The following is a 16340-nucleotide window of genomic DNA, read 5'->3' as shown; positions in this document are numbered from 1 at the left end:
CTGGTTCTGTTCTTGGGGTGGTTGGTTCCATTTCTAAGAAGAGGGACCGGAGAGTGTGCTCCAAATATCATGGGATCACATTGCTCATCCTCCCAGGTAAAGTTTATTCCAGCGAGCATAGCTCCTCCTGAATCTGAGGTTGGACAATCAGTCGGAACCTCAGATTCAGGAGGAGCTATGCGGATTCCGTCCTGGCCGTGGAACAGTGGACCAGGTCTTTACCCTTGCAGGTCCTTTGGAGGGGTCATGGGAGTTCCAGTCTACATGTGTTTTTTGGAATAGAGGGAGCTTACACAGTGTCCCTGGCAGAGTCTGAAGGGAATACATGGTACTGGGGTCGTTGCTAGAAGCCACCCGGTCCTTGTATGACCAAAGTGAGAGCTGTGTCCGTTTACTTGGCACAAAGTCAAACACGTTTCTAGTTGGTCTTGGCTTCTGCCAGAGTTGTCCGTTGTCACCAATCCTGTTTGTTATTTTCATGGACTGGATTGCAAGGCCCAGCCGGGGGTAAGAGAGTTTCTGGTTTGTGGACCTCAGAATTGTGTCTCTGCTCTTTGCAGATGATGTGGTTCTACAGCAGCACTGGGTGGTTTGCAGCCGAGTGTAGCACGGTCGGGATGAAAGTCAGTACTGCCAGAAGACCGTGGATGGATCCCTCCTGGATGGGATCGAGTCACATCCCAAAGTGAGGGAGTACAAGTTTCTCTGGGTCTTGTTCACCAGTGAGGGTAGAATGGAGCGTGAGATGGACAGAGGGTTCTATGCGAGTCCAGACCGTTGTGGTGAAGAGATGATGCCAGAAATGTGTTTTATTGTCTTTACAAAAAATTAAACACTGTATTTCAATGTCTTACTTTTTGGTGGCAGCAATTTGTTGGCTACTTTCATGAATTGATATTTGCAGTGTTTTTGCAGCTGTACACGATGTATAGTGAACATCTCAGGATGTGGTGGAAATAGTCAAAGCAAAGGAGCAACATTTAATTTCCTGTTGCTCTTCTCTGGATGTGTGAACATGAAACCGACCTGTGTAGTTCTCGTTGCCCTGGGTGGCCTCACTCAGCAGCTGAGCCATGGCCGAGCTCACCGCCTTGGTGCAGCTACCCAGATCCTGGGAACATTTCTCCAGCTGAGCAACATAGCAAGGAGACATGGGAGAAGACAAACTATTATTCACTGTGTCCCTTTTTCCTAAGTCTGTGGCGTGGAATTCAGACTGTGTGTGTGTTTGGCTCACCGTCTCTCCTGGCAGCGGTTTGAGTTTGCCCGCCTCAGCCGAAGTCTTGGCTTCCTTGATGTCCTTCTCCAGACCCCTCACCATGGACAGAGCGTTGTCTATCTCCAATGGACCACATGCTTCCTGAGCCTGCGCACACACGCACACAAAATAATTTTCTTAATCACACACGTTAGAACTGAACAAGTTCAAGTAAACTTTCTATGGACATGCAATTTGCTTGAAATCAGCTCAACAGCTTGTTTTGTGAGCTTAAAATTTCAACTTGCTTTTAATTACTGTGTAAAAAATAACACTATAAGATCGCTACAGCACAATACAATTCTACTTAAAGTCAATAATAATGCAAGAACCCGTTGTGCAAACAGATTTGTTCTCAAGTGGCACATGCGTGTGATTTAAGAGAAAGCAGGAGAAGTTTAGCATAAGAATGTAAAGACACTGCATTCCACTACACGATTCATACTGGTAATGTAAAAACAACAGATGTCTTTAGGTCTATTTGGGCTCACTGAATAAATGACTGACCAGACAGTATCAGCACAGTCACTACAGCACACGTAAACTACAAGTAAAACCCACCAACCAAGTAGAATGGAGATTAAGTTATATAAAGCTCTCACTGTGTAATTCATAGAAGCATGTCAGTGAATTTAGGAGTGAGTCCACATCACAAGGACCGTAAAATAAAAAATGTAGATGTGTGGTACCTTCTGTGAGGTGGCGCGGAGCTCAGCCAAGGCACTGGCCAGGTTCTTTGCACATTGGCCGAGCTGCATAGCTGAGGCCTGGTCACTGATGGTGGGAACCGTGGCCTTGGAGGCTGTAACCATCTTAGCACCAGGCTGTTAGAGGAGAGGAAGAGACAAACTATTAACTTACCGACTGGTCCAAAACCTCTTATGTTTGTCCTAAAGGTGGAACTTGTTCAGGTCAGAGGACATGAAGATTCTCTGCAGATGTGATGCACATCAGCCCATTAGTGGCAAATGACCTCAATTAAATCAAAATGGAGTGCCAGATAAAAGTCATCAAAAAACATCTGATCCAGACCATGATATCTACAGTACGTCATTGTATACCAGACATCTAGCCATTGCTTCATACCGTTGACCATTTTCCCAAGCATAGTGTTGTGTTTTTGACTTATTCAAGTTATTTAAGAACACTATAAAAATAAACTTGAAAAGACTTTGAGTGTTGGGTAATCACTGCAGATAGCACGTCAGCAGTTTTTTTAAATACCGCCTTGTGGTTGTATGACTCCAAGCAGTCCGGCTACAATTAACGTCCATATCTGTGCAAAATATCATCACTTCATGGAGATTGATGAGAAGGTCACAGTGAGCTTGACCTTTGACCACCAACATCTGATCAGTTTATCCTGGAGTCCACTTACGGACGGGGCGACCTGAGAACATAATGCCACCAGCAACGGCTGTGGTCGGTGTGGAGGCTATAAAAAAAACTGTTGGTGGCTGTATTTGTCACTGTTGTGCCACCATGACTGCTCTACTCTAGTATAAGTCTGTGACCCTGTTACTGCACTGCTGTACTGCTATTTTGGAAAAAAACCTGGATGCGTTTTTCCGGTTCACTGAGTGAATGAAGGTCATGGTGTGACAGTCACCTGCAGAAAGTTCTGGCTGGCACTGATGAGGGCCAGCTGAGCGCTGGGGCTGTCGGGCTGAGACTGGCTGCCTCGGACTCCTTGAACCAGCTGAGGGATCTGCTCTGCCACCACCTGATGTCACACACACACACACACACACACACACACACACACACACACACACACACACACACACACACACACACACACACACACACACACACACACACACACACACACACACACACACACACACACACACACACACACACACACACCTGCTGTGAATTCACATGCCCTATGCTATATTTATGAGAAAAAACGTAATCAAAGGTTTTATATTTCATGTAACTCAGAATGTCTTCCAATAGATATTTTGTGAGTCAAATCACCAACTGTTTGACCTCAAATCATGTTTGTGGGATTTAAAAGGATGCAACAAAATATATGAAAAGATGAAATACAGAGTGAGAGGACTAAAATATGAAAATTAAATGAAGAGACCAAGCCCTTATCACATGTGCGGTGTGCTGAGATGAACAGACAGCAGCACACAGTGAGCGTGTTTACCTTGCAGCTCTGGACCAGCTGCTGCTGGGCGGCCTGGTTCCTGTTGGAGGAGGCCGCATGCTGTGCAGCGGCTATGGTCTGAGTGGCTGCTGCTGCTGCCTGTTTGGCTGCATTCTGACAGGAAACAGGAAACAGACATGTGTCAACTTAACCTGTATATGACTTTCAATGAATATCATTTAGATTTGGATAACTGAATAAAATAGCTAGAACTACATTAGCGGCTAATACCAGCTGCTTTTCACTTTAAATCAGTAGCCAAATGTCAAGTTTGACATACCTGAATATAATGTGATACCAGGAGCAACAACTTCCAGCAGCTACCAATGACAATCATTAGGAATAACTATATAGAAATAGACAATCTCCTCTCTGATGGTTTCTTTTACTGATGTAGGTCACATAGAGGATCAGGATTAAGCTGAGACGGTTACAAAAGTTCCTAATATTAAAATCAAGATTCAAGTGAAGGGGCACTAAACACAATCGGGTTTTGTCAACATCGCTCAGACTGCAGTACTTCTTTGCTCCGCCTCCTTCCTTCTTACCTCCAGCTTGTTGACCAATCGTTTCTTGATGGCGTTCTGGGCGGCAGCGTTGGTCGCCATGCGGAGGCCTTCAGCAGCCTCTCGCAATTTCTGCTGCTGCTCCTCACTGTCGGGGTTTGCTGCTGCACCCTGGGGCGAAACACACACAGATCACACACATTCATCTTACGGGCTAATGGAAATGAGGACGTCTGGTCACTGCGTTAAGGGCAGACATGCTGAAAGAGAGGGACCGAGGCGGACCTTAGCGGCCTCCACCATCTTAGCGGTGGCATCAGCCAGCAGCTTGGCGGCTGACAGCAGCTTGCGTGAGTTCTCCAGGTCTGATTCTCCCTCTGCGTCCATCTTGATGGCGTTGACAAGATCAGACGTGGCCTGGGCGAGGATGCGAGCCTGACGGACCATCTCACCTGGTGGGTTAAATGAAAACAAAAGAGTTTGCTTCTATCATTGTTAGAAACATTTATATTGCTATTTGCGCCTGAGAATATGATTTAGTTTCCACTTCAGTGAGAATATAAATCCTCTAGAGGACTTTAAGATGCCACAGCGAACTGTGGAACCATCCGAACCACAGCTGTCAAAGTGTTTTAATCTGAAGCACATGTAGGAGGGATGGAAAGACGGATGTCACCATTTGGATGCCCAGCTTTGTGATGTGAGCCCTGTGTCCCTGACTTCAGCTGCCTTCACATACCAGCGTCTCCCATCGAGCTGAAGATGTTCTCAGTGACGTCCAGAATCCTGTCGGTGGCTTCTCCGTGGCGTCCGATTGGATGGCCTCCGCTGGCATACTGTTTGATGTGTTGGAGCAGCTCATTGAGGGCCTGGGTGACACCTGTGGCGGCCACGCCCACCTGTTTCAGGAGGCCCTCGTCATTGGTGGCCCCCTGTGACGCCTCTACACAGCCTTCTACCGACTTTGCCACCAGCTTGCCTGCCTCAATCAGCTGCTCCTGGCACACTGGGGAGCTGATGGTTGGCGCCACCACCTTTACAATTGACAAGGTAGAAAAATAAAAGGGCTCAGCCTGCATTCACATGCACAATGTTCCTCATCAGCTTTCAGACGGTGAATACTGCGGTCACAGAGTATATATGCATATCTCAGGTGGACCACTCACCCTGGTGCAGGCCACCAGCTGAGATGTGGACAGAGCACACTGAGTGGCTGCAGCTATGACCCGGTTCTGCTGGGCCGAGTCCTCCGTCTTCTGAGCCACGTTCTTAGCTTTAAGCACCAGGGCCGCTGCGGCGTTGGCCACAGCCTTAGCCAGATGCATCAGCATGTCCTGACAGCAGCAAACACACACACACACAGTTAGCATCACTTAGCTCTGACCGCTCATCTCCCATAGGTGAAGGAGGGACAGTTATTAGTGAAAATGTAAAGATTTGAATGCCTAGAATCACTTAGATTATCAATGAAATTATTCACAATACATGATTGTAATCTGAAATGATTCATAAATCTAGTGAACTTGAATGGTTGATTTATTGAGACTTGATTAGGGTTCATCTCTTCAATGCTGCCTCCAGGTTCCACATTAGTTGTTTCATTCGATTGTCACAAAAATGGAGCGTCCATCGAGCCGTGCCAATGAGCCGCTCTGCCTAAAAGTTCTACTCTTCTATTCTGTTAAGGCGCTCAGACCACACCCACCCATCCTAAAATGTGTCTGCAGCTTGCTGCTGGCTATTTGAAACTTAACTCAACTGTGATGACTTTTAAAACGTGAGGGGGTAAAACTATTTTGAGAATTGGCAGCGTTACCGACCAACTAAAGGAGATCATGGAGGTCTTTTTTAATTAACTAATAGCGTGGTCATGCTGTAACTAATTGGCGACTCGAGGCTTCAGCAGCCTGAGTTGGACATTTTACTTTTAGATTTCCTCTCCGTTTCCCTCTAGAGAGGTCACAATATCAGATTTGATCTAGATCACTATTGTGGCCAAAAAGAAAGTCATAAGAACAATATTACCGCCATATCTAGAGAAACTTTAAATAATAACAACAAAGCTTTGAGTCAAGGTTCATCTTTAACTTTGCTTATTGTGCGTTTTGTCTCTTTTTTTTGGTAAATGAATTATACTCAAAAGTGTAGGGAGGAAAAGGAAAGGAGTCTGTAACCATAACCGAGAGTGTATTCAATGATTAAAGGCGATATTATCCTATGTGTATCATAAACATTTCACATATCAGAGTTATCTTTAATAACAGCATATTGTTACACCCATATCTCCAACAAAAAAAAGTCCACTTGATAAGATCTAAACAGATCGCTGAAGCCTCATATCACTTTGAGCTGAACAAATCTTATCAGGGACGCTCACCTCAGCATTACAGCAGTCCTCGTCTTTTAACTTTTGGAACACACACACAGATTTTTAAACTACAATCAGAGCTGTATGGTACAAATGATGAAGGAGTAGAGGACGATTTAAGATAACATACGACCCTGTCCCCACTGTGTGAACCCTCACTGAGATTCATTTTAGGGCTGTTTGGATTTGAAATGAACAAGGATTGACCAACTGGATTATGATTACGTTGGACTGGATTACATATTACTAGATTGTTTTGATTGGCCTTTTAGAACGACGAGGTTGTCTTAAAGACACATTTGTTACCATCATTTGACAATAAGAGGGGACTCTCCACCTGGCAACCCTGAAAGATCCTTTACCTAGAAACTGTCAAATGTAAACATGAAACAGAGGACACAGTTTTATAACACAACCAAAGACACTAGTCCTAATGGAATTTATTTAATTAACGTTCTCATTCTTGCAGGGTTCAGCAATGCCCAAGAAGCTTGCTTCAAAAATAACTCCTTTTAGCCAGTAGTGTGTTGAGAACGGTATGTAGCGTATTATTAGGAACTTGGTTTTTAAAGTCTCATTGTATGGTGCCGAATGTGGCCCTTCAAACCCATTTTAAATGAAGGAAAAAAATGACATTTTTGGATAGGCATCAACATAGAAATGCAAAGTTAACATTTAAATAAAGTTTAAATTATTGATTGAAATAACTCTTCTTTAAGATGAAGTGCTGTACTCATATATGTGGAGTAGTACTACTTTTCCTCCGTTACTGGGAGAAAACCAGGTCCAGTACCAATACACAGCATCTAAACTTCACATAAATTGTTTCACCTGAAGGCTTTTCATTTCTAGCATTACACAGCAAGAATGAAGTGGCACCGAAAAGTGCATGAATCAAAGTTTAGGAGGACACACCTGGAACTGTGGATCCGTGTCCGTCTCTCCTATGTGAGAAAGCAGCTCTCCGCTGGCCGTGCCAACGTTCCCTGCAGCCTGCAGCAGGTGTTGACGAGGCTGGAACCAAAAGATATTATGGATTCAAAGTCAAACAACATAGAGTCAAAACATGACATATTGCCAATGTCCCTTGTAGTTCGGCAGGGTGTACCTCTGTGTTCGCAGGCTGGGCTGTCTTCAGCATGTCGGAGACGGCACAGGCCAGGTTCTTGGCGGCACCAAGCAGCTGCTGCCCATTTGCTCCTTCATCCTCCATGAGGGCCGCCAGCAGTTTCACTCCCTTTGACATTTCTGTCAGGTTGGAGGAGATTGTGGTCACAGCACAGCCCACCGCTGTGTAGTCCGTCTCTGCTGGATCACCTGTGAACAGATAGATAGATAAATAACTGTATGAACACCCAGAGTTTGGTTGTGGAACTCTTTCGACAGTGTTCAGTGTTCATAATTTATTTATTTTTTAATAGCAGAACTCTTTATAAATATTTGTTGAATTGCCCTGAATTAAAGTCACCTCTCCCTGAAATGAAAGTGCAAAACTGGAAAGGTCTCAATGTTATGTGCTACACTGACCAGAAATGTCTTACTACCGAACAACAACAACATGTTTTCTATACATACTGGCAGCAATAAGGAAGGTTTGGTGAAGTACAGTGTTTCTACCTGCAGTGAGGTTGACCATGGAGGCGGTGCCTGCTGTGATGGCATCCACCTGGGAGTGGATCTCATGTTTGGACTCATCCATCTTGTTTTTGCGCCAGGCTTGGGATGCCTTGAACAAAATAAAAAAAGTCCTCCGGTCACAATGATCCAGATCTCATACTCATATTAGTACTCAAACCAATCCACTTAGACCAAGAACAAAGGAAAGTTCCATCTTACAGCGTCTGTTCCCAGTGGAGGCAGTGTATCAAAGTCATCCAGAGAGGCCTGGGCGGCCTGGACAGCCTGCATACTGCAGTTGATGGTTCCAGTCAGGGCTTGCTGTGCTGAAGTCTGTGGACAGACAAAACCACCACATGTTAGTGCGTCACTCAATACTTTCGGTTTTCTCTACTCGGTCTGTGGCTCTCAGCTCTAAGCCCATTGGTTCCTAATGAACAGTATTATCCTGAAAAACACCTCACAAATATATAAAGTTTCTTTTTTTTTTTTAAAGGTGTATGTGGGACTGAGTCTAAATAAACTACAGTGTGTGTGTGTTGATGGGGATGAGGGGAAATGTCACCATGACAACAGTGAGGCTCATTGAGGCAATTTAATGGAGCATAATGGCTGAACTAGCTTGAAAAATATATGAAGCCTAGCAAAGTGAAATCTGATACTGAAGCTTCCGTTGAGGCGTTATTACAGAGCTGTACACCATTGTCTGTTATGAACGTTTCTAGAGTGTGTTTGCATACTGCAATATTTCACCGCAAATAGTACTAAGGTTTCAGAAAAACTAAAACAACTTACATACTGTTATAAGGTACCAAATAGCATGTTAGTCTGACATTTGGGACCCACCCTATAGTCCTAAGTAGATACATTCAGTGTTGGTTAAGCTCTTCACATGAGATTTGTTTACAATAAGAAAAATATAACAAAGAATATATAGTAGACTTATCTTTTAGACTGTTTGTTGTTATGTAAATACAACTTGAAACTCTAGAACAGGTTTTGGGTTTTGATAGAAATGGATTGGTTCTTAGTTCACTGTCACTATTTTGAGAAAACTCTGAATTATTTAACCCTCTGAGGATTAACATAAGGCTCAGAAATCTGACTTCATTTTTCAACTCATAACTTTCATCCTTTTCCCATTCAGAGCCAACCCTCCTCTATGTCATCAGTATGTTACATACCATCAGGCATATATTCCCTTTGTTTCTGTAAAATAAATATGTAAATAGGAAAAACAATAAATGTATAGTGCATTGTCCTTCTTAAATAAACAACATATTTAAAAATAAATTATTTTCTTTGCCGTTAAATCCTTTTTTAACTATTCAAAAAAGTCCAAATTACATCCACTATGATTCTCTCATGTAGAACAAGAAATCATTGAAAAGTCCAAGCAGGTCGTGTACTTGTATTGTGTTCATACCAGTACAGAACAGATGCAGTTTTGTGATATTTGGTTTACCAGTGGGGGCATGTGTCCTCGGTGCATCTGTCCACTGGTGATGTGCTGCTTGGCCTGAGGCATGGAGCCCATCTGGAAGCTCTCTGGACCTCCAGCTCCTGAGCGCATGATGGCTGGCAGGGCCACCGAGCCCGTCTCCACCTTGCCCACCTTGTTGAACTGCTGCTGCAGCACTGTGGACCTGGAGTGATAGAAAGATGTGAGAGAAAGAAAAGGAAAGGAGAACTCCCTTCAGCTTTAAGGATTTCCACCAGAAGAATTGGGTAGCACACACTAACCATGGAAGAACTGCCCGATCAGACTTTTATCATTTTGTCCCTCTGGGTTATAACATGTATATAGACAGTATATGCATAGGAATATGTCTGCAACTACTGGAAACGACTACTATTTCCAAACATACAAAATCTGTAAAAGATTACAATCATAAAATGGTGGATCAGTAACAAACATACTTTTTGGGTGACACAGAGTCTTCCAGCATGGTTGACTCTTCATCTCCCTCCAGGCCAAAGTGGTCTTTGCTCTTTTTCTGTTGAAAGACAGTAAAGACTTCAGTGGACACACTTGACCATACAAAAGGTCATTTTAAAGGACTCCTGATTTAAGAAAGGTTAGACAGGCAGGGAAATAAACCTGTTAGTTATATCTGAGACACGGGGCAGGTTTTATCCCTCATAACACAACTCATATTAGTAAGAACAGTGGTCAATAAACAAATGTAAGCAATGTTAGGTCCATATCTAGAACTTTGCTCGTGGTATTGAGCGTCTACTAGGGCTGGAGTTCAAAAACTCTCTCACTAAACACAGTCATTGATATTCTTTATCACTGAACATACACCTGTGTAAAATGCATCAGAAGACAGAATATGATTATGGTTTTTAATATAGTCTAGATATAAAAATCAACAGAACAGAAGTTGAGCAATTTCTATTCAACACAATGCTCCTAGATGCCATTTACGTATTCTTTTTCTTAGAATTAAGGAATCCAAGTTAAGCAGACAAACTGAAGAGAGAGAAGTCAAGTTAGTAACCCCTTAACTTATCAAGGTTACCATTGTACAATATAATGTTGGTCTCATAACAATGCCGACTGTTACCTTTTTGAGGATGATGTCGATGTAACCGGCAATAAGCTGAGCTATCTGCTCTCCTTCAGTGGTCTGCACAGAGTAGTAACCATCCTGGTAGTCTCCAAAGTCCTAAAAGCAGAAAAAGGTCAACCTGGGTTGAAAAGATTAACCCATGCAGGCATTTCATTCTCATTGGTCTTTAAAGTGTCTTAGTTTCCCTCACATACATCTTGTTCCTCCCATGTAAGACGGTAGGAAGAGATGTAAAGAGAAGTTAATGTGAGGAGGGAGGAATCAAGGAAACACATTTTTAGAGAAATAGGATGGCATTTCCTCTGAACCCCTGATGAGGGCGCACACTGGGACACAGGTGGATCGCAGCTGGGTCACAGCTGGGTCACAGCTGGAACGCAGCTGGGTCACAGCTGGCTCAGTGTCAGTGTGCAGTTTTAACAGCTCTCTATGCCTTGCAGGTGATGTGGGTATGTGCTCCAACAAGTCCCTTTCCATCCACAGTCTAACCACCAGCTTCATACTCATTACAAAGCTGTATGTTGTGTTTCTCTTGTGAACAAATGACCACATCAGCAGCAGAATCTATGGTTCATAATTACTCTGCACTTCTTCAAACAACTTTAATTATCTGATCAAACAAATTATAAATGTTGGATTAAAGGTGGAGTCAATGTTTCTGGAGAGAAAGTGTTGAACCCCCCCCCAATCACCAGATGTACCATCCCACTCGGTCCCGCTGCCTTTCACTGTATACAACCATGGTCTTTCCCCTGTCCTGTGCATGAGCTCTAACGCCCCCTGTTGCTGATTGGCTGGAATAGTGTTAGCTTCCTCCTTACAGAGCCAGGTCTGTGTATGAACACAGCCCCCAACACACAGAACAGACGGCTAGCGGACCGAGAGCACATTTTTACTGAATCTTTGATAATTGATGATTTTATATATCGCTGACTGCACCTTTAAGGGGAGGTACATTTTGTCACTTTGGCAAAAACATTTGCGTTACAGCAGTATGGAATATCAATCTGTCAAGTGGGCTGACTGAAGCCTGGGTAAGAGACAGGTTATAACCTGGACAGGTTTTCTACATCTGTCAACAGCAATCCTTTAGTCCTTTAGCCTTCTGAATCTGTTTCCTAAAAAGTATTCACACTAAAAATGGTATTTGCTCCCTGGGCACCTGCATGACAGCACATGTCTGCTGTTCAGTTAAAGTTAAGAAGGGGATCACATGAAGCCAGACAGTGAGCGGATCGGGCCTCTGTACATGGTGAATTCAGACATGCTATAAGGGAAACTCGCTTCAGCAGCTCAAATCCATCATGTCGTTTTCTCACACTACACAGACTGTGTTAGCATACGTGAGGGGCTGAAAAAATAAACTGAGAAGTAAACTTGCGATGCAGCTGACTGACCCCCCCCCCTTCAGGTTGACAACGTGTGAACTCACCAGGGTGAAGCTCTTGGGAGAGGCTGCCCAGCGTTTGATGTTGGTCAGGTTCCACTCCTGGATCACCTCCTTGGTCTTTTCATCCACCCTCATCACGCACTCCTTGGTGATACCCAGCAGACGAGGCACCAGTTTGTTCTTGCCCTTCATTTTCTCCTGCAGGATTTTCAAGGAAACAGTTACAAATGTCCTTGTTGGAAATAAACCAGCAATGTTAATACTTTTATTTTCTAATACAAACATTTTGCTGCATGTCTACAAAACACACCCTGCAAACCTTAAAAATCTGATTATCCATGCTGTGTATCCTACTGTCTAATACAAACCACAGTGAACATTCCCTCTGTTCTGAATTTTATATCATGTTTTCTAGACGTTGCTATTGGTCACCTTAGCAACCTAAGAGGATCTAACCCCATGTTGGAAGAGTCTACCTATATAAACTGTATCAACCTCCGCACATAACATGCTGTGATGTAGGCTGCTTCCAAGTTCAAGCACGGCGGCCTGTTTCCTTCTTCTGTGATATGAGACGTTGAGTGGCAGCTTTTTTCTCACCTTGACCAGAAAGAATGACACTCCGTAGGTTTTTAGAGACCTGGCCAGCTTCACGTAGCTGACCTTGGCCTCGATCTCCGTCATGTTCTGACAGTTTTTGTGTGCCTGCAGAGGCAAGAGACACAATCAGAGGAGTAGATCGACTCAGTGTAGCATTAAAGGCAAACCCAAAGTCATTTAGATTTGTGGCTTCTCATGACTAACAGAGTTGTGATGCTGCTTCTTTTAATGAGCTGTCCTGCATAAAACTTTCCTGTTTTCAATAAGACTGTTACATTTTTGCAAAACATTAGTTCAAGATAGAACTTTGCAACATTGGAAGCTACAACTAAATCAGAGTGCCTTTAGCATTAACACTTAACGACCATTTGAACACCTAGATGTAATCTTGTTTTACCTGGAAGATCCTTTTCTCCCCTTTGTTCTTGATGTACTCTTTGGGCAGAAACTCCTTTAAACTGAGGGAGAAAAAGTTCAGCTAGGATCAAACAAGCCTCGGGACCATTTCAAGAAGACCACTCAAAGCAGAAATGTCAAATGATAATGGATGGAACAAAAAGAAAACAGTGAACATGCGAATAAGAAGGCAGCGCTCACTCTAAGAATCCAGGCTTGTGTTTGGCCTCGTTGTGGTCACCGAACTGAATCTGACACTGATAGCCAGAGAACTCACAGGCCTTATCAAAGGAGACTGGATGAGATCCATTCAGAATGTCATCACGGGCCTACACACACACACACACACACACACACACACACACACACACACACACACACACACACACACACACACACACACACACACACACACACACACACACACACACACACACACACACACACACACACACACACACACACACACACGTCAGGATGTCATGCAACAACAATCAGGAGAACAACTGAAAACTACTTCAGTTTAAAATAAAAAAAACAATGTCAACCAGTACAACCCTCGAGCCATGGCAAATATTTGATTGTGATTGGCTGGAGGGAGTGCATGGTTTTCAGACGACTTCGCAGTGCAGCGTCCTCACCAGCAGAGTTGCTCCGCAAATGCCTCTGATACAGCCTAAAATGCTGGATCGAGGTATTGTGAGTATGTTTGTGCACCAAACCCATATCAAGCTATCGTGTCATTCATCAGCACAAGAGCAACACAACACATTTCACTCACTACTTGATCTGAACATCCTGCTCGAAGAGGCAGAGCCGAAAAAAAACCTGCGTCCAAAAGGAGTGGGCCATCCCACTTTTTGTCATCTCCGTAGAGAGTTGCACATGATCAGTAGCTATCGGGCCTGATACTAGCAGAGAGTGTAACGTGAGCCCAAGCTGGAAAAATATCAGCAGTACTTTACAAGATTGTCAAAACAAATAATAAAAGAAGGAGCCAGGCCATCATATCGCATTCATGCTGGGTTAGTAGTATACAGCTGTCAAACAATTACAATAATAGAAAGGCCTATATAGTATATTTGTTTTGAACAAATCCAAGTCCAGATACGGAATCTGTCGGGATGAAAAATGGCGCGTTACAACTCATGTGATAGGCAGCTGGTTTTTAAGGCTGCTCCTTTTGGAATAGTGACTCTACGTTTATTCAAAGGTTAACAGAGAAAGTGTCCTGTTTAAGTCACACTCATCCTATGAACAAATGAACAAGCACACATACAAAGCAAGTAGATTGAACGTTGAGTGTGATCAGATTGTGGTGTGTTAATATTTCATTGTCTTTGTAAGGAGCAATACAGGTGAATTCCATTTGTTCCTGTATTCAGTAATGTTTCTTCTGATTGGGTTAAATCACGGGCAAAAGTCGTACGGTGGGACGCTTTGTCCTCTATGTGTGAGGATCCCACCCTGTTGTCCAGCTCTTCTCTCACTGGTCCAGTTTGAGATTTGACGGGATCTTTTGTCTTTTATTTGCCCTCAGTCTGCTTCCTGATCCAGCACCTGTAGGAGTTTTGGGGATGTGTATACCCTACACCAAGCCTTCCCTGCCTGGTTATTCCACCTTGAACTGCCTCTAATCTGTCTGTTCTCCTGCTGATAAAGTTACGTTACATGTGCCCCCAAAAATATTGTTTAAGGCCAAACATCAGTTTATCCTTACATGCTATTATCAGCTTCTATTTGATGAAAAACGATGAGTAATGCACATACATGTCAACCTCCCGAATAATGACTTTCTTAAATGTGAGATTTGAAATATTAATAAACAAATTGTGAAAACAGAATTGTGACCCGCCAATTAGAGTATTTCAAACACGAGGAGCCCTGGTTGATTTAAAAACCCTTCAAGTAGTCTGTGCACCTGTACGTAGAGTAGGTTGAGCTGGACGGGGTCTCTGGAGTCCACGTTCTGGTCTGAGTAGAAGAACTTCCTCCTCAGCAGCAGCATCTCCGTCTCCTCCACACCCTGTTCCCTCAATGTCCTGCCATGGTCCAACCAGTTCACTGTGGGAAAACACAAACTGACTCAGGAAGGGCAGAGACACGCTGCGAAATGTGTTGATGTTTTTAGAAACCTGGTCAAAGATGGTTGATCAGTGCTGCAGGCTTGTTTACGGCTCATATACGACATGCACAACATGCAGCGTGCTGACGGTTTCAACAACCAATCAGAACGGATTGGATTACAGCTTTACTCCAATGCTGTTTTTGCAACACTCGATGAGACAACTTGGGCAAAGGTAGTGCTAAGTGACTATTCGGAAATGAAAACTTTATGGTATTTTTCTCATATGTATAATGTTACAAGGGATGTTTGATTGATATATAAATATATATATCTATTAAACTATTGTTTATGTTGCCAACTCACACTGCACAGAGGCCAAGCAAAAGGGAAGAGACGCATTATCCAGTTGTGTGTCAAAGGAGAGGCCACTTGTCAAGTAGCAACACAATATTCAGAATATATTCACATCATCACGCCCGACACAACGAGAGTGAAACCACTTCATTGTTGGTCAGTTTCTACTACAGGACATGAAGTGAGTATGGGGGCTGGTGTTTGTCTTACACTCGTCATCTGTGTGGAGCTTCTGCTTCAGCTTCTCCATCTTCTTGTCGTCCCTCAGCAGAGTCTTGTCTCTTTTCAGGGTGCCCATGTTCTCTTCTTTCTTCTCCTCGCCAATGTCTCTCACCAGGGAGTACTCGTCGTAGTTTGTAATGCCTGTCAAAACAAACAGGTTACTGCATTTACTTTCAATTTCGGCCTGCGGTTCAAGCACACTTTGAGGATTGAACTAAACACAGGCATTAACCAGCAGCAACAGTATTTCTCGTTGTGATGCCAATGGGCAGACATCTTTTCTCCTGAACACCTCAGAGAGTTGTCCAGGTGACGTGTGAGCGGTGCGCGGCAGAGCTGACCTATTCTGGCACAGATGGTCATGAGCATGTCACTGACGATCTTGGAGTCGTCCACCATGACGGTCTTCACCGTGCCGTCCAGCATGCGGATCTTGAGAGGCCTCTGCTTCTTCTTGTACTCCAGAGTGTCCTGACAGACAGAAGAGACAAGTTCAATGTTACTAGATGTCGAAATGCCTTATTTATGACCCGTAACACTCTGAAACTAAACAAAACTGATTCTGACATTAGAGTGTCTATTAAATCGCTGGGTGAGAATAGTCACACAGCAGCTTTTTGGCTATTTAGACCTTGCCAGGTTAAATACAGTATGCTACTTGATTTAGCAATAATTAGCTAGTCAAAAGGCTTTAGATTTAGTAGTAGTAGTAATAGTGATAGTAGTAGTGGTATCAATACCAACAAAGTATGCGCAGGTGGTATGGAATGAATGTGTCAAACTCAGAACTTTCAGCAAAGTTTACTTCCTGTCAGAAGCCTATT

At 43.5% G+C, this 16340-nt stretch overlaps 1 protein-coding gene across 2 annotated transcripts in view; it reads right to left on the bottom strand.

Annotated features, from left to right (window-relative positions):
- Positions 1-16340, bottom strand: part of tln1 (talin 1) — a 70452-nt gene that overhangs the window by 34494 nt on the left and 19618 nt on the right. For both annotated transcript variants that reach the window (XM_054613179.1, XM_054613180.1), the window contains exons 5-27: positions 15858-15987; positions 15505-15657; positions 14794-14936; positions 13074-13201; positions 12874-12934; positions 12477-12581; positions 11919-12074; positions 10481-10582; positions 9831-9907; positions 9376-9556; positions 8130-8243; positions 7911-8019; positions 7402-7610; positions 7209-7307; positions 5092-5259; positions 4665-4959; positions 4211-4377; positions 3968-4096; positions 3420-3533; positions 2868-2981; positions 1948-2082; positions 1238-1366; positions 1027-1129 (exon numbers count right to left, since the gene is read on the bottom strand). In XM_054613179.1, coding sequence (XP_054469154.1) covers positions 1027-1129; positions 1238-1366; positions 1948-2082; positions 2868-2981; positions 3420-3533; positions 3968-4096; positions 4211-4377; positions 4665-4959; positions 5092-5259; positions 7209-7307; positions 7402-7610; positions 7911-8019; positions 8130-8243; positions 9376-9556; positions 9831-9907; positions 10481-10582; positions 11919-12074; positions 12477-12581; positions 12874-12934; positions 13074-13201; positions 14794-14936; positions 15505-15657; positions 15858-15987 — 3121 coding nt within the window. The remainder of the gene's footprint in view (positions 1-1026; positions 1130-1237; positions 1367-1947; positions 2083-2867; positions 2982-3419; positions 3534-3967; positions 4097-4210; positions 4378-4664; positions 4960-5091; positions 5260-7208; positions 7308-7401; positions 7611-7910; positions 8020-8129; positions 8244-9375; positions 9557-9830; positions 9908-10480; positions 10583-11918; positions 12075-12476; positions 12582-12873; positions 12935-13073; positions 13202-14793; positions 14937-15504; positions 15658-15857; positions 15988-16340) is intronic.

The sequence above is a fragment of the Anoplopoma fimbria genome, chromosome 14 (assembly GCF_027596085.1).
Source record: "Anoplopoma fimbria isolate UVic2021 breed Golden Eagle Sablefish chromosome 14, Afim_UVic_2022, whole genome shotgun sequence".
Lineage (NCBI taxonomy): Eukaryota > Metazoa > Chordata > Actinopteri > Perciformes > Anoplopomatidae > Anoplopoma > Anoplopoma fimbria.
The sequence above is the reverse complement of the archived record's forward strand: the minus strand, read 5'-3'. Positions and strand labels throughout refer to the sequence as shown.